General features: G+C 44.4%; 1 protein-coding gene across 3 annotated transcripts in view; it reads right to left on the reverse strand.

Annotated features, from left to right (window-relative positions):
• Window positions 1-973: 973 nt before the first annotated feature.
• CFAP418 (cilia and flagella associated protein 418) overlaps window positions 974-21,167 on the reverse strand; it is a 22,576-nt gene continuing 2,382 nt past the window's right edge. Inside the window, exons 2-6 of one of the 3 annotated variants that reach the window (XM_075316228.1) lie at window positions 16,435-16,531; window positions 15,125-15,189; window positions 14,117-14,182; window positions 5,107-5,242; window positions 974-1,594 (exon numbers count right to left, since the gene is read on the reverse strand). In XM_075316228.1, the coding sequence (XP_075172343.1) occupies window positions 1,277-1,594; window positions 5,107-5,242; window positions 14,117-14,182; window positions 15,125-15,189; window positions 16,435-16,531 (682 nt within the window). In that variant the 3' untranslated portion in view covers window positions 974-1,276. The remainder of the gene's footprint in view (window positions 1,595-5,106; window positions 5,243-14,116; window positions 14,183-15,124; window positions 15,190-16,434; window positions 16,532-21,167) is intronic. The other 2 variants (XM_075316230.1, XM_075316229.1) reach the window with 2 other exon arrangements.

The following is a 21,167-nucleotide window of genomic DNA, read 5'->3' on the forward strand; positions in this document are numbered from 1 at the left end:
CTGGCTGTGGGCAGGGTTTCACCGCTCATCACAGCCCAGAGTGCTGCAAGTAGGAGCGATACTGGGCTGTGACTAGCAGTGACACTCTGCTAACAGAACAGTTACTCAGGAAGACTGGGGCTGCCTCAGTGATGTCAGGTTTAGTGGAAGTTGACATAACATCACTGGATCCAAGAGGTCACGGAGCCCGGGGAAGGGGGGGGGGGGGGGTGTCACTTCATGGGGATGAGCGGACTGGGATAGCGCCGTTCACAGGCAGAATTGGCTGAGCAAGGTATTTAGAAAAAGCCTTCTCTATCAGTTTTACAGGGATGTGGCCATTATTGCAGAGTAGTGAACCACTTCTTTAAGCAAAATGACAATAACAGAAACATACAGAAAAAGTGGGAGCTGCTGCTGATTTCCTCCTTCATGTCTGATTACATGATGCCTACAGTCAATGTCCCACGAGCACGGGACAGCCAACGGCGCCAGCACCGGAGGGGAGTACGGGCGGTTACTATTTTATAAGGGAAAATATAACAACTGAAAAGGGATTGTCTGAGTAGTGGACAATCATTTTAACCTCATATTATTAACATTTCCTACTAATAATCCATTTCTCCCCTATATGAGGTGAACAAGTATATAGATCATGGGTGTTAGTTGCCAGAAAAATATGACATGCAAAAAAATAATGACAAAATGTTTGCCATATTATAAATGTGTCGAATCACATCCTATCAATACAGACAGATCATGCAGTTTCTTCTTCCAAAGAAAATTGAAACACAGGAGATATATTTTTACAGATTTCATCTGCTGAGACAAAAAAAAATGCCATAATTGTTTTAAAGAGGTTAAACTTGTGATCTAGGAATGCTTTTCCTTTCACTATGTGAGTGACATACACTCCTTCTTTGCCATTGGAACTCCAAATCAATAAGATTTGTTTTACAAGCGCTTGGAGAAATCAATACAGCACACACTAATATGGTGTACTGGAGACTCCTGATTTATTACATCATGTGACCAGTTTATATAGTATCCCAAACAAAGAAGTAACTATGCACCAATAAGAGCTGCAGGGGTGTGTAGAAATGTGAAACTTCCTTGCCCATCAGTGCCAGCTGAGCCATATGACATTATTCAGTTATAAGATAAAATGGATTGTAGTCTCTCACAACTAGAAGTGGCAGCATCATCACACAACACATTTATTTTTGTGCAACCCCTTTTGTGGGATAGCTCCCCTGACCATAAGCTGAACACTACTGTGCTGACTGCTGGACTCCTATTATTCGACTGACATTTCTGCCAGGTTAATGAAGAGTGAAGGTAAAAATGTCTCTGCAGCCATTATCGAGCGTACGCCCTGCCAGAGTCTGGTCCTGAGTTGACAACCGCTCAATACCATGAGCTCTCTCCATCTCTCCTCCGTGGTCCGGCCAGTCCTCAGTCTGAATGCTTGCCACAAACCCACCGCAGCTGCTCCTCTGCGGAGAGGTGGGTGACTTGCTGGATGGACCTCCAGCTGCACTGGCAGGCGTAGGCTCGTGCTCCTTTCTTTCGGATCATCCGGGTCTGTAGTTTGCTGAGCTCTGGCATACTGTTCCTGTAAGATACCAAGACCGAAATGATTATTTACCTAATCACAAAAAATAAAAGTGTAAGACACAACACGAGAAGGTAAGAGACCTCACTGGTCACAAGACACCGATCAGCCTGAGAGTAAATATTCTGTCAATGACATAATAACCTAGGATGGGAAACTGACTCTACATGTATTTATTCTATAGAAGCCTTTTATATTCCTCAATACTGCCCCCTGCTGGGCACAGCAGCCTGCAATCTGCGGAGAGGCGTCCAAGAAGGGAAGTGACATCTGCTTAGAGCACATGTATGACAGAGACAAGCAGATGTCATTTCTGTGGCCTCGGGACACGCTGCTGGAAGCCTCACCGGAAACTTCTCGGTTGCTTTTTTTTCCCTCTACTTTCTATGCTGGTGCAGAATTTTTGAGTTTGTGTCCAATACATGAACATAAAACTTACTTTTTCCTAGTTGGATTTCACAATGTATTTTGCACTGAAACCCATGTAAAAAAAAACCCAAAACATTTGCACATTGACTTGCACTGTGAATACAGGAACTCACGTCTACTCAATGGGAGATCCACGTTGCTAGTTATACGGCCGCAGGCAACAAGTGCACATTACGTGGGAGGATAAAGCCCCCGTCACATTTAACGACTTTCCAGCGATCCCGACCACGATACCACCTGATAAGGATCGCTGGTAAGTCGCTACGTGGTCCCTGGTGAGATGTCACAGAGTCAGATCTTCCCAACGACGCAACGCAGCAACGATACAACGACCGTAGCGACCTGTATAACGATCTCGGCTGTACATGTCTGAGCTCTGAGTCGTCAACGAGGTTGTTGGTAAGGCGTCAAACACACCGAGGCATCCTGCCCAGCAGGACCTCGACGATCAAAAAATGGTCCAGGCCATTCCGACACAACCAGCGATCTCACAGCAGGGGCCTGGTCGCTGCTATGTGTCAAACGTAGCGAGATCTCTGGCAAGGTCGTTGTTGTGTCACAGAATCTGTGATTCAGCAGCAATCTCGCTATATGTGAAGGAACCTTAAGGTGTGTGTGGACCTGCGGCCGTTCAACAAGCAAATCCGTGGCAGAAATCTGCCTTTGATTTTGCCTAATTGAAGCTTTCTCGGCAGGTACAAAAATAAGGAGACGCAATAAAACCCTGAATAGAAGAGGATATTTTTATGTCTGGTGTTGTCATGGTGGATGGCCCGATGTCTACCTGTCTGCAGAAAAGCTATATCTTCTCTCTAAAAAGATGTGCTGCTCAGGGGAAAAATGTCTGGGTCCTTACATCATCATGATACAGAGCCTTCATACCTCAGGGTGTAAAAATATGACACCAAGATGACACTTTATAAGAAGTCTGTAAATATATCGTAAAAAGAAAAAGCTGCCAGACTAGAAGCTGAAGCCACAGCGGTGGACCAAAGGTGAACTTGTGCGTTATACTAGAGGATTGCATATCCAGCAGTTCCTTATTATACCTCCATTACTGCGTCTACGCCTTGTAAGATGGACATGTAGTCAATGAGAGGTATGTATCACAGAGGTGGTTATCCTCGGTGATGGTATCTTGGGTGCAAGCTCAAGTACAACCAGTAATAAGAGAGGTCTTAAGGAGCGTCAAGGCTGGAGAGATGGGCGGGTCTGACTGCTCACATACCTCCACCCATGGGTGTGGTACATGTATTAAAATAGAGACTGCTGGTTTGACGCATGGTCTGTGTGTGGAGGTTACACCTCCAGTGGGATAACTTGTGTTAAGGTAAACAAGCCTGATCCTGAGTGGGCAAACCACTGCTGGGACTGTTTATAATCTTTGTTTGAACTTATGTCGGAAAAAGACTTTTTTTTTTCTGTGGAGCAGTTTATGCGGTCAGAAAATAAACCAGCTGGGATTTTCAAGTTAAACGGTTCCCATCCCTACCTCTGCAAGTGGACGAGTGAGTAGCTTTATCAGAGCCCAAACCAAGATGAGAGCAAAAAATCTGAAGAATGATTTTTAAGTGCACATATAAGATGCAATCACACAACACACAAGCGATGAACAGCCAATCATCAGCCCATGGTCTTCAGACTGTTCACATTAGCAGGGAGGTCACGGTCATAAAATGAAACCATCTTTGTCCTCTGGTGATCACCCCTTGAGCCAGGTTCGCCTACTGGTTTGGAAAAGGCTCAAAGTGTTCGGGATCTCCACCAATATCCTCTTTCCCCTTGTAACTCTCCACCCCTCCTCCTCCCCCTTTTTTTTATTCTCTCCCTTCTCTCGTTGCCTTTTCCTTTTTACTTGCTTTATTCCCTCCATTCTTTGCATTTTTCTTGTTGGCCGTGTCCAGCTTTTTGATGCGTAAAGCACGGTTCGCCTGGTTATGTTGTCATTTCAAGGAAGGAGATGTTTTGTCCTCGTTGGGACAAAACTTATAAGTAAGGCCGGTGTCCCACTTGCGATTGCCTTGCGTGTATCTCACGCAAGTTTCACTGTGCATCACCCGTCACGGCCTCACACTCTGCTCACAGGAGCAGGTCAGCTGCATAGAGATGCATGCAACCGACCTGCTCCTGTGAGCATAGTGTGAGTCCCTGCCGGGTGTTGAACAGCGAAACTCGCACGAGATACACGCGAGGCAATCGCAAGTGGGACACCGGCCTTACTTATAAGTTTTGTCCCAACGAGGACAAAACATCTCCTTCCTTGAAAGGCCTGTGAGGTAGGGTGCAAAGACAGAAGCTGCTACTTGCAATGAAAAAGAATCATGCCCGGCTACGTTTTGACAAAACTTACATCAAGTCTGCAAAATGCATGTGTGAAACAGTTTTATGGTCTAATAAGACCAAAGTGGAACTTTTTGGCCATGATTCCAAAAGGTATGTTTGGTGTAAAGCCAATACTGCACATCCCCAAATCATCCACACAACCCACAGTGAAACATGGTGGAAGCAGCATTATTTTTTAGGTTGTTTTTCAGTAGCTGGAACCTTAGTTAGGGTGAAGAGTATTATGAACATTTCCAAATATTAGTCAATTTTGCAACAAAAGCTTCAGGCCTCAGTTAAAAAACTGAAGAGGAATTTCACCTTTCAGCAAGACAATGACCCCAGCATGCCTCCAAATCAGCTGAAAAACATCTGAAGTGATCCTTAGTTATGATTTTTTTACATGACAAAAACCCGGCATTTTAACAGGGGTGTGTAGACTTTTTATATGCACTGTAATTCCCACGGCAGAAACACTATTACTTTCACAACCAGAGAGCATTTCCTGCATTCAAGCAGAATTCTAAACCGGTCTTACCAGTCGGAGCAGAAGTCGTTTCTCTCACTCTTTTTACCACAATCATGCATGCTGTGTATTTTAACAAAACATAATAGTGGTGTAACATATAGGAAGTTATAATTGTGCGGCTATTGAATCCATGCGTAGAGTAGTGTTGCTCAATGTGGCCATTTCTCGATAAGGTGCTGAGTGCCATCTGTCAGGTTCTGAGTAGAAATGCACATGCGTCTATAATTATTACCTTACACTTAGCTGAAGGATACCGAGTCTTGTGAATGTACCTGAAGAAGAGGTAGTCACAGGAAGCATCCCATTTGTAGTCATCAAACGTCACAATGTTGAAATCGCAGGAGGTGCACCGCAGCTGGTCACAGGCTCTGGAGAAAAGGGAGAATGAGGAGCAAAGTGTAGCCAGTGGTGTACATATCAATACAAGGATGACCAGAAGACTTCATGTAACGTCACCATGGAAGATCCCGCTAAATTATATTGCGGTTTAGACATTAATGACTGTGTTGAGTTATTTAGAGGACACCAAATTTACACTATAAGGCTGGGTTCACATGTCCTGTAGTCATCCGTTATCATGGATTCTTTAGAGATCCGTTGCCCAAAAAATTGAGCAAACACAACTTCTTTGTCCATTATTAAATAACGAATGTCGGCTGGATCTGTTTTTAAGACGTGAAGTGTATGGACAACAGATCAGTTAACGGATTTATACTTAGCCATCCGTTGTACTTGCATTTGTAATGGATCCCTTATTTTTTTTAGCGGATTAGTTACAAATAGAAGATAAATAGCAATCCGTTAACAGATACGTTCGCTATAGACTCCAATGTTAAAAAGACGGATCCGGCAGAAATCAGCTTCCCACCGGATCCGTTCTAACGGATGATTACAGGACATTATACACACACACACACTAATATATATATATATATATTCCACCGATAGCAGAGACTGAACAATACTGGAGGGACATATGGGAGAAGGAAAAAACACACAACACCGCTGCAAAGTGGCTGCAAGATCTGAGAATGAAACACAATAACCACCCAGAACAAGAACCAGTCACCATCACAGAAGTAGACATCCAAGAGCGCGTCAAGAACATGAAGAGCTGGACAGCACCTGGCCCAGACATGATCCACACCTACTGGCTAAATAAATTGACAGCAGTATATGAACGGCTGGCAAAACAGATGAACCAACTGCTAGAAGCCGGCCACCACCCAGCTTGGCTAACACAAGGAAGAACAGTGCTGATCATGAAGGACCCTTGTAAAGGAACAATTCCATCCACCTATCGTCCAATAACCTGCCTTACAACGACATGGAAACTCCTATCAGGCATCATAGCCACCAAGCTACAGAACCATATGAATCAGTACATGAATACAGCTCAGAAAGGCATTGGGAGCAACACCAGAGGCTCTAAGCACCAGTGGATAGAGCAGTCGCTCAAGACTCAAGATCCAGACAGACTAATCTCAGCACAGCCTGGATTGACTATAGGAAAGCCTATGACTCAATGCCACACACATGGATCTGTGAATGCTTGGCTCTCTACAATGTCAATAGGAAATTAAGAACCTTCCTCAGTAACTCAATGGAGCTATGGAGGACAACACTGGAAGTCAACTCAAGGCAACTAGCACAAGTATCCATCAAATGTGGCATATACCAAGGTGATGCACTATCCCCATTGCTGTTCGGCATAGGCTTGAATCCCCTCAGTCAGATAACAGAGTCTGGCTATGGATACAAGTTCAAGAGTGGAAGCATCATCAGCCACCTACTCTACATGGATGACATCAAGCTGTATGCGAAAAATGAACGAGACATCAGTTCACTCATCCACCTGACCAGGATATACAGCGAAGACATTGGGATGTCCTTCGGACTGGAGAAGTGTGGCCGGCTGGTCATAAAGAGAGGCAAGGTAGTAAAGACTGATGGAGTAGAACTACCGGCAGGGCACATAGCAGATGTACAAACCTGCTACAAGTACCTTGGCATCCCACAGGGATACGGTAACCACGATGAGGAGGCAAGGAAAGCAGCAACATCCAAATACCATCAAAGGGTAAGACAGGTCCTAAAGAGCCAGCTCAATGGGAAGAATAAGATCCGCGCCATCAATACATACGCTCTGCCAGTTATCAGATACCCTGCTGGCATAGTGTGCTGGCCAAATGAAGAAATGGAAGCTACAGATGTGAAGACCCGGAAGCTCCTCACAATGCATGGTGGTCTCCACCCCAAGTCAAACACCCAAAGATTGTATACCTACAGAAAGGAGGGTGGTCGAGGCTTGATAGGTGTCCAAGCCACCATCATGGATGAAACAAAAAGTATCCAGGAATACATCAGAAAAATGGCACCAAAAGATGAAATGCTGAAGGAGAGCCTAAGACAGCAACAACAACAGTCCGAGAAGGAAGTACAAGAACATGAAGTGCCATGGCAAGACAAGCCGCTGCATGGGATGTACCATAGACAGATAATGGCGGTGGCTGACATGATGAAATCCTACCAATGGCTGGAGAAAGCTGGACTCCAGGACATACAGAGGCACTAGTAGCAGCACAAGAGCAGGCGCTAAGTACCAGATCCATAGAAGCAGGCATCTACCACACAAGACAAGACCCAAGGTGTAGACTATGTAAAGAAAGCACGGAAACAATCCAACATATAGTGGCAGGATGCAAAATGCAAGCAGGAACAGCGTACACCGAACGCCACAACCAAGTAGCGGGAATTGTATACAGGAATATCTGTACAGTGTATGGGCTAAGTCCCCCTACGTCCAGGTGGGAGACCCTAGAAAAAGTGGTGGAGAATGAAAGGGCTAAAATCCTGTGGGACTTCAAGATCCATACGGATAAGCAAGTGGTAGCTAACCAACCAGATATCGTGATAGTAGACAAGGGTCAGAAGACAGCAATGATAATAGATGTGGCAGTGCCTAATGACAGTAACATCAGAAAGAAGGAATATGAGAAGCTGGAGAAATACCAGGGACTTAAAGAACAACTGGAGAAGATGTGGAAGGTGAAGGTAACAGTGATTCCAGTGGTGATAGGAGCACTTGGAGCAGTGACCCCTAAGTTGGAAAAATGGCTGCAACAGATTCCAGGAGCAACATCTGAGCTCTATCCAGAAAAGCGCAGTGCTGGAAACAACTAAGATCCTGCGCAGAACCCTCAAACTCCCAGGCCTCTGGTAGAGGACCCGAGAATGAGGAAGGACAAATAACCACCCACAGGGGGTGAGAAGGTAATTTTTTTTATATATATATATATATATATATATTATATATTATATATATTATATATATTTTACACACACACACACACACACACTTATATTGTAAACTCTCTGCTTCTTCTTCTACTTTATATAGTATCAAAGTGTGCTCATTGACAAAAAAAATGCATAGCAATCTACAAAATCAGCAATTTGTAATGACAATATAATCATATGCATGAGGACTGATCTACTTCAAGGACAAGTCGCATACACTAGCATCATAGACCCTGACAAAGGTTGTGTGCCAAAACATGCGTTGGGGTGTATGTCATTGCCCTGGAAGCATGCTGTATTTATTTATAGGTAACATGTTCCTCCATTTGATGATATAGTTTCTCCCTCGCTTGAGATGATTCCCTGCATGTTCTTGTACTCCATGATTCCTTATTCAGTAGTACTATCGTGCTATCTTTGACTATATGTCTCTGTATGCAGTTCTTTATCATGTGTAATGATATATACATACACACACACACTATATGGAATGTGTGTTCCCTCTTTTTGTATGTACCCCCATCTTCCTTTCACCAATTATTTGGTCCCGAATAAACAAATGTTTTTATTAGAGATCAGCATAGACTTTAGTTGGTTTTTCCCCCTTTTCTTCTTTATTGTATCAAAGTGTCAGATCTTTAGTGTTGTCCCATGAAAACATAAAATATTTACAAAAATGTGAGGGGTGTAATCACTTTTGTGGTATATTGTAGATCCCCAGTCTCTGTGGGTTTAATTTCCCAAAGGATAATTACATAGCCTATAAGTCTTACACTGGCATGTCAGACATGTCACTCTTCACAAGGAGAGACGTTACACCTGTGACCCCAGTCAGAGGACTCTCACCCAGCCAAAGCAGATCTCTTGCTTTGCACTGAGGAGGGGGAACACCCCCGAAGCACTGTGTCTGCAGATAGAGATTCTGGTTTGGCTTTTATCCTAAAGGTGGTGTCACACACAGCGACGACGACAACGACGTCGCTGTCGCTGTGTGTGACATCCAGCAACGAGCTGGCCCCTGCTGTGAGGTTGTTGCTCGTTGCTGAATGTCCTGCTGCATTTTTTCGTCGTCGCTCTCCCACTGTGAAGCGCACATTGCTGTGTGTGACAGTGAGAGAGCGACGAAATGAAGCGAGCAGGCAGCAGGAGCCGGTGTCTGGCAGCTGCGGTAAGCTGTAACCACTGTAAACATCGGGTAACCAAGGGAAGACCTTTCCCTGGTTACCCGATATTTACCTTCGTTACCAGCCTCCGCCGCTCTTGCTGCCAGTGCCGGCTCCCTGCTCTGTGCACATGTAGCTGCAGTACACATCTGGTAATTAACCCTATGTGTACTGTAGCTAGGAGAGCAAGGAGCCAGCGCTAAGCAGTGTGCGCGGCTCCCTGCTCTCTGCACTGTGACATGTAGCTGCAGTACACATCGGGTTAATTAACCCGATGTGTACTGTAGCTAGGAGAGCAAGGAGCCAGCGCTAAGTTGCTCTCTGCACATGTAGCGACGTTATGATCGCTGCTGCGTCGCTGTGTTTGACAGCTAAGCAGCGATCATAACAGCGACTTACAAGGTCGCTGTTACGTCACAGAAAATGGTGACATAACAGCGACGTCGTTGTCGCTATGTGTCAGCTTTAGTCATGTGGCAAAGCTCATTAAGGGGTCGATATTGACTTTTAGGATTGCTGGTTCCAATAGATGACACTAGAGCACAAGTCCTTTCCCTCTTTGAAGGGGTAATTTGCATATCTCATATACAGGAACACTCAGCCAGATTCCTGTGTTCTCTATGGGAGAGCTGCTCTCAGGGTCATCTGGTAGCTGCTTATATCCCAAGAACAAAATGTTCACAGTGGAAATGAAACAGCCTGGATCCTTCCCTCCCCAGCCATCATCTCCTGGGCGAAGCCATGAGGCCTCCATACACATAAGATAGTCGATGTATCTTGCAAAATGGGTGGGTTCAGACAACTTACCTAAGGTCTATGAAAGTATATACACATTGTACTATGGTTAGTCAAACTCACCAATATCGATGAGTTGAGCCAACAGCCCCATGTGTATGGGGACCCCTGACAAATGAAGTCAGGGGAGATAAGAATCCAACATCTCTAATTTCCCGATTTCGGACTGCCGATCATTTTGTTCTCTAACAGTTCAGACACTTTCAGAGATGTCTGACAGCGGCTCTCATAAAAAACACAGGCGCGCTCTACAGAGTGATGGCTCCCAAGTATGGGTGAGTCGGGAGAGATGACTGCCAGCCAAAGAATGTTCAGCTGACAACTACCTGAAGTGTGTGGGGGGCATAAGTCAGTAGTCAGGATCTTCCCCAATTTACAGTGCCTTGTGAAAGTATTCCGCCCCTTTGAATTTTTCAACCTTCTCCCACATGTGAAGAATCAACAAGTGGGACACAATTGTGAAGGTGAACGAAATTTATTGCTTATTTTAAACTTTTATAAAAAATAATAAACTGAAAATTGTGGCGTGCAATATTATTCATCCCCTTTAAGTTAATACTTTCTAGCGCCACCTTTTGCTGCGATTACAGCTGCAGTATGGGGTATGTGTCTATCAGTTTTGCACATTGAGAGACTGAAATTCTCGCCCATTCTTCCTTTGTAAACAGCTGGAGCTGAGTGAGGGTGGATGGAGAGCGTTTGTGAACAGCGGTTTTCAGCTCTTTCCACAGATTCTCGATTGGATTCAGGTCTGGACTGTGACTTGGCCGTTATAACACCTGGATACGTTTATTTGTGAACCATTCCATTGTAGATTTTGCTTTATGTTTTGGATCATTGTCTTCTTGGAAGACAAATCTCCGTCCCAGTCTCAGGTCTTTTGCAGACTCCAACAGGTTTTCTTCAAGAATGCTCCTGTATTTGGCTCCATCCATCTTCTCATCAATTTTAACCATCTTCCCTGTCCCTGCTGAAGCAAAGCAGGCCCAAACCATGATGCTGTCACCACCATGTTTGACAGTGGGGATGAGCTGTGTTGCTTTTACGCCAAACATACCGTTTGGCATTGGGACCAAATAGTTAGATTTTAGTTTCATCTGACCAGAGCACCTTCTTCCACATGTTTGGTGTCTCCCAGGTGGCTTGGGGGAAACTTTAAACAACACTTTTTATGGATATCTTTGAGAAATGGCTTTCTTCTTGCCACTCTTCCATAAAGGCCAGATTTGTGCAGTGTATGACTGATTGTTGTCCTATAGACAGACTCTCACACCTCAGCTGTAGATCTCTGCAGTTCATCCAGAGTTATCACGGGCCTCTTGGCCGAATACTTATATATATATATATATATATATATACATTTTTTTTAATAAAAACAACAGTAGAATCTTGGTACTTTTTGACATTTCACTTGCAATTTTTTTTCCTCGTTTTCAGTATATTGTATGGTAAAATGAATAGCGGCATTTAAAACTATAACTAGGCCTGCAAAGAAATGAAGCCATCACACACAGCTATGTGGAAGGAAAACTAAAAAAAAAGTTCTGTCTTCTTGAAAAAGGGAAAGAGAAAACAAAAGTACAAAAATGAAAAATTACCCGCAGCGGGGAAGGGGGTGATGTTCCCTGCCTATAATACATGTACAATTAATTTATACATTTTAATAGATGGATCTGATTGTTAAGCATTAGTCCATGGTCAAGTGATATCAGAGTCTCTTGGGTATGGGTAGTTTTTATTTCCATTCTTCGGGATTGGGCCGTTATCACGGTCCCTTCAGCCTTGCTCCACTGTTTGCTGTGCATTGTGAGCCCCCAGCATCTTCCCCTTTCTGTCCCCGCTCTGTATACAGCCGCTCGGCCCACAGGTTCTGACGTACTGATGGCGCCACCTACTGTTCATTTCACAATTCTACAGAAAATCTGTAACGTGCAGAAGCAGCAGATCACATACCACTAGTGTAAATGTTTTGGGGGGGAATGATCAGAACCATCAGTATGAGAGGTAAGAGATATGTATAATAATATATTGATCAGTGTTGATGGTGTTTGGTGCCCCATATTTTCTGACAGAGTATGTGCCAAATTTTTGATGAGAAAGATTGATATATAAACTGAAATACTGGGGAAGCCGTGTACTGCACCTCTGCGCAGCCATGAGGTCAGCACGCCGGCTCAGTGGTTACCACTGTACTATATATAGGGCAGCATTGTGGCTCAGTAATTAGCACTGTACTATATATAGGGCAGCATGGTGGCTCAGTGATTAGCACTGTACTATATATAGGGCAGCATGGTGGCTCAGTGATTAGCACTGTACTATATATATAGGGCAGCATGGTGGCTCAGTGGTTGGCACTGTTGCTTTGCAGCGCTGGGGTCCTGGATTTAAATCCCAAGAAGGACAACATCTGACAGGAGTTTGTAGGTTCTCCCTGCGTTTGTTTGGGTTTCCTCTGGGTTCTCCAGTTTCCTCCCACAAGCTAAAGACATACGGATAGAGAATATAGATGATGGCGCTCTAAAGGCGAGTCCTTTTTTTAAAAAATCAATAAAAAGGTTTTTCCCACCACTATTTAATGAAAGAAAATCCCCAAAAAATCTAAAACAACAAACCCACATAGCGTAAAATACACACACACAAAAAAATGTATGCTCATGTACAGGTGCCCTCTTGCGCCTTAGTGCTCCTCAGGTCACCAACCGGTCTCTGTGCTTTCTTTTCCATATAAAAGGCATGTGACCGCTACAGCCAAATCACTAGCTGCAGTGATGAACGTGATTGGCTGCAGAGGTCACACGTCTGAACATACTTTTTGACTCATAGGACATCTCTTGCATTGGTTAGTGCTGCGGCCAGTGAAGGACGCCAACGGTCATATGTCCATACAGCTAGAAGTGCGCAGACCGGTGAGGGAACCAAGCAGTGATTGCATTGCAGCTGCTCCATCTCCAGAAACTCCAATGATTAGCTGCAAAACTGCTATAACAATCTAGTATTATGTTATATCTAATCTATATAATACTAGCTGTACTACCCGGCTTCGCCCGGGTTAATAACTGTTGTTAACAAAATAGAATGTATTAACATTCCCGGGATAGAATGTATAAATAGAATGTATTAACGCCCGGGATAGTAACTGTCTGTTTCTCTCCCATTCTCTGTCTGTCTCCCCCTCTGTATATATCTCTCTGTCTCTCTACCTCTGTCCGTCTGTCTCTCTGTCCGTCTGTCTCTCTGTCCGTCTGTCTCTCTGTCCGTCTGTCTCTCTGTCCGTCTGTCTCTCTGTCCGTCTGTCTCAATCTCTTTCCCTGTCTATCTCTGTCACTTTTCCTGTCTGTCTCTTTCCCTGTCTGTCTTTTTCCCACTCTTTCCCTGTCTCTCTTTCCCTGTGTCTGTCTCTTTGTCTGTCTCTTACCCTGTCTGTCTCTTTCCCTGTCTGTCTGTTTCCCTGTGTCTGTCTCTTTGTCTGTGTCTGTCTCTTTCCCTGTCAGTCTGTCTCTTTGTGTCTGTCTCTTACCCTGTCTATGTCTGCTTCTTACCCTGTCTGTGTCTGCCTCTTTCCCTGTCTGTCTCTTTCCCTGGCTGCATTGTGACATGCCAACATTCCATATAAGGGCGTGGCTGCGCATTCTTCTGAAGTTCTGGCTACACTGTGGCTCCCAGCTCCATTCGCTTTAATGGAGGCAGGTTTTTTGGCAAATAACTGTAAAGCGCGGGGTTAAAATTTCCCCTCAAAACATAGCCTATGACGCTCTCGGGGTCCAGATGTGTGAGTGTGCAAAAATGTGTGGCTGTAGCTGCGACGGTGCAGATGCCAATCCCAGACACACACACACACACACACACACACACACACTCAGCTTTATATATTAGATATGAGGAGTCGGCCGTCACAGGACAGAGGGGATATAGGTACCTTTGTTATATCAGCAGTGACCATATGCAGCTTGTAGTATGGGAGAAACAGGACGAGATAATTACCGTTCAGATACACTTGTCCCAAGGCCAAAAGGAACCAGACTTCCCCCGAGGTAAACCGGACAGCACCTGTAACCGCAACATTCATCTGCTATTATGCTCCAGTGTGAATGAAAAGGATCAGCACCTCTCCCAAATTACCCCAAGCTGTAATGCAGCCTTCCTGCAATGGACGAGGCTCCTCCTAAACCCTCGATGCAGGTGTGAACAGAGCTGTATCCTCATCCCATAAAGGGAACCTGTCACCAGATTTGGTGACTATAAGCTGTGGCCACCACTGATGAGCTCTTATATACAGCATGTTAGGATTCTGTATAAGAGCCCAGGCCGGCGTAGAACCTAAAAATCACTTTATAATACTCCCCTAACGGTCGGTGCGGTGCAGACTGGTTGGATGGATCTCTCCGTTGTCCGGTACCGGCGCCTCCTCTTTCGGCCATCTTTGTCCTCCTGCTTCTGAAGCCGGGGTGCATGATGCGTCCTACGTCATGCACACGAGCAGACACTGGGGTCCTGCGCAGGCGCACTTTGATCTGCCCTGAGCAGGGCAGATAAAAGGATTGTAGTATTGTAATTCGAATTCTATTTACCGTAATTAAAAGGTGACCACTTACATGGAAAAATCTTTTTATTTCCCAGGTCATAGGTGTACATAAACTTTATGGAGAAATCCTTGGTTTCTCAAGGACAAGACTAGCTGGGACTTGAAGGCTCCTTTGCCTGAAGTATCACAGTACAGAGGCCATCAGTCAAGTAGGAGGAGGCAGCGCTGAGAATAGACCTGGAGTGACGGAGGCTTTAGATCTACAAATAGCTCTTCAGCCTGATTTACATATCAATTGAGAGACAGAGAGAGAGGAAAAGGGAGATGTGGCCAGGGATTGGCTCCACACCATGAGACCGCTTAAGAGAACCAGAGCTCATGAGACAGCACCGGAGATCACCGGGTGAGTAATGTGTCCTACATCAGATTACCACCCTCTGCTCTACAGGAACAGTGGGTTCACTTACTTTTTATTGGGCTGTTGTCTGGATGCTTTGCATGATTGTTCTCTTGGGGACTTTATATTTTGGCTCTAAAAAGAAAAAAAAAAATAGATAGTAAGCAGAAGGAAGCTTGAAAAAAGGAAGAAATACATACAAAGAATAAAGCAGGGGTGACTTGTGGACCTGGTAAGATCAGCTGAGGGGACAGCCAGAGAAATCAAATTAACCCTTTTTACAACATCTGTTATCAGACAACACATGAATATGAAGTTAGGAGGTCAACTCCCATTGAACTTCAACAGGACCAGTCCATTTTTTGCCCAACATGTGCTTAGTCGGGCAGGCAGCATGGCGCTGTCCTCCCCCGGCCTGTATTCATGTACTCTATGCCATGGACATGTAGGTTGCTTTGATGTTTTTGGTCTTCTCAGCTGGGGGTGACTCCAATATACAGGCCTGTCGGAGACAATGGAGCCATGAGCTTCTGGAGACTTCTCCATAGATAGCCACATACTCAAAAGTGGATGTGACCCTTTCCCTCCAGGGGGATCCACGGACACTGGAGAACACACTCTTGGTGGATCAGTTAGTTGAGTTGAGTGTGTGCTGAGCTTCAAGCAGCTGGGATCTTTGCCGAGGCAAGACCCTGGCCCCCGTGTGTGGATTTATGGAAGCTGTCACGTGGGATTGGGTTGTGTCCCTCATCGGTTGGGTCCATTGACGTCTTCCAAGGATTACTTCTACGTGTTCTCTGGCGTTGGATTGCCGGGTGGCGCCCCGGAACTTTGAGGACTCATTGTGGACTCCAAAGAACAATATTGATATTGGATGTTCTATGCTCCCTGCCTCAATAAAACTTGTTGGATTGTTCATCGTCCTGGTGTCCCTGTCTGCTCTGTCGCATACCCCGTCACAAGCAGGAGTCCCCCAAACATATGTTAGTCATCTGATCCCACTGAAAGTGGTGTGGGTCCCACCGACGTGAGGAGGCTTTGTAGAAAAATGCACACCTCTGCACTATTAATGGTGTGGTCTGCAAATGTTTATTCTCTAGCTCACTGGGGGTCTCAGCTGGTAAACCCCAGCATTTAGTAATAACTTGTGATTTTAGGAAAACCCCTCTAAAAAGGAGCTGTCAAGGATCAATCAGGGAAGGGGGGGGGGATTCCAACCCCCCCCCCCCCAGAAAAAACGAATTACTTATCTGTTACCTGCCTTGGTGTTCCCTGACGTCCTTTGTTTACCTGCTGCAGCTTTGACATCATGTTGAACATGTGACCGCTGCAGCCAATCACTAACCAGTGCTGCTGGAGTGTGCACCACAAAGACCGTACCTTGTTTTCTTCATAGAAGCGAACGTCAAGAATATCTTCAATCAAATCATCAACGTTTTCATCATCCACCGCTGTGATCGCTGCTGGATTTTTAGATCTGAAAGTAAATAATTCCTTATAAAACATAACTCATATAGATCACAATGGTGAAGGACAAGATGAATCTCAAAGCTTGGAGATATACAAATGCATGTCCATCAGTCAAAAATGTCTTTTTGCCTACTTTCCAGCTGTAATCTATTTTTTGCCAGGAACAAAAAACAACAACTTAGGTCCCAATTCATCTTTGCTAGAGAACCCCATGTAAGTCTATGCGGACCCAAACTTGTGCTGTAAAATGGTGTTAATAAGGGCTAGTGGGCTGCATAAGGAAGCAACACGGGGATTAAAGCAAGACAATTGCACTTATCGAGTTTCTGCGAGGTTGTCACACCGCTTCCAGGTCCACTCATTAATCTCATGAATATTCACTGTTTCCCCAGCCCACCCTCTGTGATAGCGTGCAGTCAGACTGCCGTATTCTGTGATTGGTTGCCCTCACACTAGCTGTCTGTGTCCCGAAGTGGAGAGTAAAAATATATCACTGAGAAGAACGGTGTAGGGTCCCCCGTATTGGGATACCCAGCGCAGAAAAAGCAGACAGCTGGACACTGCAGCCCTTAGCTATGTGCATTATCTTGGCTGTGTATCAAAATACGAGGGACCCCAAGCAGCTTTATTTAAAACTTATTTAAATAAAAAAATTTAAAAAAACTGCGTGCAGTCCCCTCAATTTTGATACCCAGCCAAGATACAGTTGACAGCTGGGGGCTGGTATTCTCAGGCTAGGAAGGCCCGTGGTTATTGGCCCCCCAGCCTAAAAATAGCAACCTGCAGCCGCCCAGAATTGTTGCATCAATTAGATACGCCATTCTTGGCGCTTACCTGGCTCTTTCCGATTGCCTTGGTGCGGTGGCAATCGGGGTAATATAAGGGGTTAATGACAGCTGCAATTTGTAAAAAAAAAAAAAAAAAAAAAAAAAAAAAAATCACAGCTATCATCAAGCCCAAGGTTAGTAATGGGGACCAGTACTTGGACGCAGTGTGAGTGGCGCAGAAATTCAATAAGTATAAGGCATTGGAATCTGAATAGTAACATGGATTTCCCTGAGAAGTTTGTGTTTGAGGTTTGTGCATGGACACAAGGTGTCCGGTACAGGCCCCGAACCTTACAGTTTATGGGTTTGCCCATCACTAATTGCCTTTACGCTGGTTTTCTATCAGGTTTTCTGTGTTTTGCTCCTTTTTGTTTTACATCTAAATTCATTATTCTATTTGTGCCTTTTTAAGGTTATTTCATATGTTTCCGCCAATTATTTTTTGTTTTGTTTTCCGTAGTTTGGAAGGAAACTAGAAATTCAAGATATTTTTGCCCGATTCATCAATTGCAACTTTTTAAAAAGACGCAAATTCTGGCACAGCTCCAGTCCCCCTGGTGTATTTCTGAGTATGCCATTTTTTGGTGCCAATTTTTTGACTTTCGGTGGCAATAGTCCCCAAACCAGTTCAAAGAAGGGAGAAAAAGCAACTAATATAAAAAGACAAATAAGGGATAAGACCTTAAAAAATCTGGACTTTAAAAAATCTGCAAGTGATGAATACGGGCCACAGTGTGCACAACTTTTTTGTCTGGTAAAATAAAAATAATAATAAAAAAAAAATCCCAAAAAACATAACAAGTGATTCATGTTTATCTAATACTAGCTGTACTGCCCGGCTTCGCCCGGGTTAATAACTGCTGTTAACAAAATAGAATGTATTAACAAAAATGTATTCTGCACACAAAAACCACAAAACAAATAGATAGAAATGTAATTATTAAATTGTTGCCTATATTAACCAATCAGAGCTCAGATTAATTAACTGTAGCAAAATAGAAGCTAAGCTGTGATTGGTTGCTATTGGCAGCCTGATAAATCTCCAGGCAACAGAAAGCCCTCCCCCTGACAGTATATATAAGCTCACACATACACATATAGACAGGTCATGTGACTGACAGCTGCCGTATTTCCTATGTGGTACATTTGTTGTTCTTGTAGTTTGGCTGCTTATTAATCAGATTTTTATTTTTGAAGGATAATACCAGACTTGTGTGTGTTTAGGGCGATTATGTGGTGAGGTTGGTGTATGTGTGGTGAGATGTGTGCTGAGGGTGGTATATGTGTTCAAGCACGTGGTAGTGTGTGGCGCATTTTGTGTGTGTGTTCATATCCCCGAGTGTGGTGAGAATCCCATGTCGGGGCCCCACCTTAGCAGCTGTACGGTATATACTCTTTGTCGCCATCGCTCTCATTCTTTAAGTCCCCCTTGTTCACATCTGGCAGCTGTCAATTTGCCCCCAACACTTTTCATTTCACTTTTTCCCCATTATATAGATAGGGGCAAAATTGATTGGTAAATTGGAACGCTCGGGGTTAAAATTTCGCCTCACAACATAGCACCCAGCGCTGCCCGGGATAGTAACTGTCTCTCTGTTTCTCTCCCATTCTCTGTCTGTCTCCCTCTCTGTCTGTCTATCTATCTCTTTCCCTGTCTGTCTATGACTCTTTCCCTGCCTGTCTATGTCTCTTTCCCTGTCTGTCTATGTCTCTTTCCCTGTCTGTCTATGTCTCTTTCCCTGGCTGCATTGTGACACGCCAATATTCCATATAAGGGCGTGGCTGCGCATTCTTCTGAAGTTCTGGCTGCACTGTGGCTCCCAGCTCCATTCGCTTTAATGGAGGCAGGTTTTTTGGTGAATAACTGTAAAGAGCGGGGTTAAAATTTCCCCTCAAAACATAGCCTATGACGCTCTCGGGGTCCAGAAGTGTGAGTGTGCAAAATTTTGTGGCTGTAGCTGTGACGGTGCAGATGCCAATCCCGGACACGGACACGGACACGGACACACACACCTTTATATATAAGATATAAAGCTGAATGAATGTGTGTGCGTGTCTGGGATTGGCATCCGCACCGTCGCAGCTACAGCCACAAAATTTTGCACACTCACACTTCTGGACCCCGAGAGCGTCATAGGCTATGTTTTGAGGGGAAATTTTAACCCCGCTCTTTACAGTTATTCACCAAAAAACCTGCCTCCATTAAAGCAAATAGAGCTGGGAGCCACAGTGCAGCCAGAACTTCAGAAGAATGCGAAGCCACGCCCTTATATGGAATGTTGGCCTGTCACAATGCAGCCAGGGAAAGAGACAGACACAGACAGGGTAAGAGACAGACACAAAGAGACAGACACAGACTGACAGGGAAAGAGACAGACAGGGAAAGAGAGAGACAGGTTAAGAGACAGACACAGACAAAGAGACATAGACAGACACAGGGAAACAGACAGACAGGGAAAGAGATTGAGACAGACGGAGAAAGAGACAGAGACAGTCAGAGACAGACAGGGAAAGAGACAGACAGACAGACAAAGAGAGAGAGAGAGACAGAGATATATACAGAGGGGGAGACAGACAGAGAATGGGAGAGAAACAGAGAGACAGTTACTATCCCGGGCGTTAATATATTCTACTTATACATTCTATCCCGGGAATGTTAATACATTCTATTTTGTTAACAAGTTATTAACCCGGGCGAAGCCGGGTAGTACAGCTAATATATATATATATATATATATATATATATATATATATATATATATATATATATATATATTCCATTTTTTTTATCAATGCGGTACTCAGAGACATTGCGAGTAAAATGGATTCATAACAAACCAAATGAGAACAAAGGAAAATATGAAACTATAGTGCCAGTTTTTACAGGGAATCTGTCACCAGGTTTTTGCTTCACCATCTGAGAGCAGCATAATGTAGAGACAGAGACCATGATTCCAGCAATCTGTCTCTTACTGAGCTGTTTGCTGTCGTTTTGATAAAACCTATGTTTTCTCTGCTGCAGATCTAGCAGTTATACAGAGCTCATGAATATGCTGGACTACCTGCAGTGTGCCAAGGAGTCCTGTAATGATAATCTACTGCTGATTAATCAATGATTTTTATCAAAACTACACTAAGCAGCTCAGTCAGTGACACATTGCTGGAATCAGGGTCTCTACGTTATTCTGCTCTCAGATTAGGTGGTGACAGATTCCCTTTAAATAGATCATCCTTTTCTGTCACAGATCCATTCCATTTTTGCTTTGCCTGTAAGGGATCTGGTTTGTTTGTTTTTTTTTTAAATACTGTCTCCATTATAAAAGGATGAAACCTGGAGCTGTGAGCCTGTGCCTGCCTCCCAATCGTTAGTGTGTGGTGTGCGGGGTCTTCTCAGCCACTGGCCGCCTCTGATCGCCACTGTTTAATAAAGCAGCATTTACACGGTGCCTTTGAGTGACACAATTGTTTTGGTGCCGATTTGGTACTTTGCACTGAACATATTGCATAGAAATTATGAGTATTAGGAGCGGGGCACACTGTCACTCCTACTACACCACCTGGCAGGGCTCCTGCTTCCATTTCCTCTCGGTATCAGGCTTCTGAGCATGATCATGACGCAGCACACACCTCTCATGGCCAGCTGCAGCTTTCAAAGCTGTGCCAGGAGGTGTTGCAGGAGTAACATTGTGATGACCTCAGCTACTATTAATGCTGAGAGTGTCCAGGTTATTTCCATTGTCCATCCATCTGCTGTCTCGCAGCTCTCTTCCCTTGTACCTCTGCTCAGCTGCAGCTTTCAAAGATGTGCCAGGAGGT

This window comes from Anomaloglossus baeobatrachus, chromosome 6 (genome assembly GCF_048569485.1).
Source record: "Anomaloglossus baeobatrachus isolate aAnoBae1 chromosome 6, aAnoBae1.hap1, whole genome shotgun sequence".
Lineage (NCBI taxonomy): Eukaryota > Metazoa > Chordata > Amphibia > Anura > Aromobatidae > Anomaloglossus > Anomaloglossus baeobatrachus.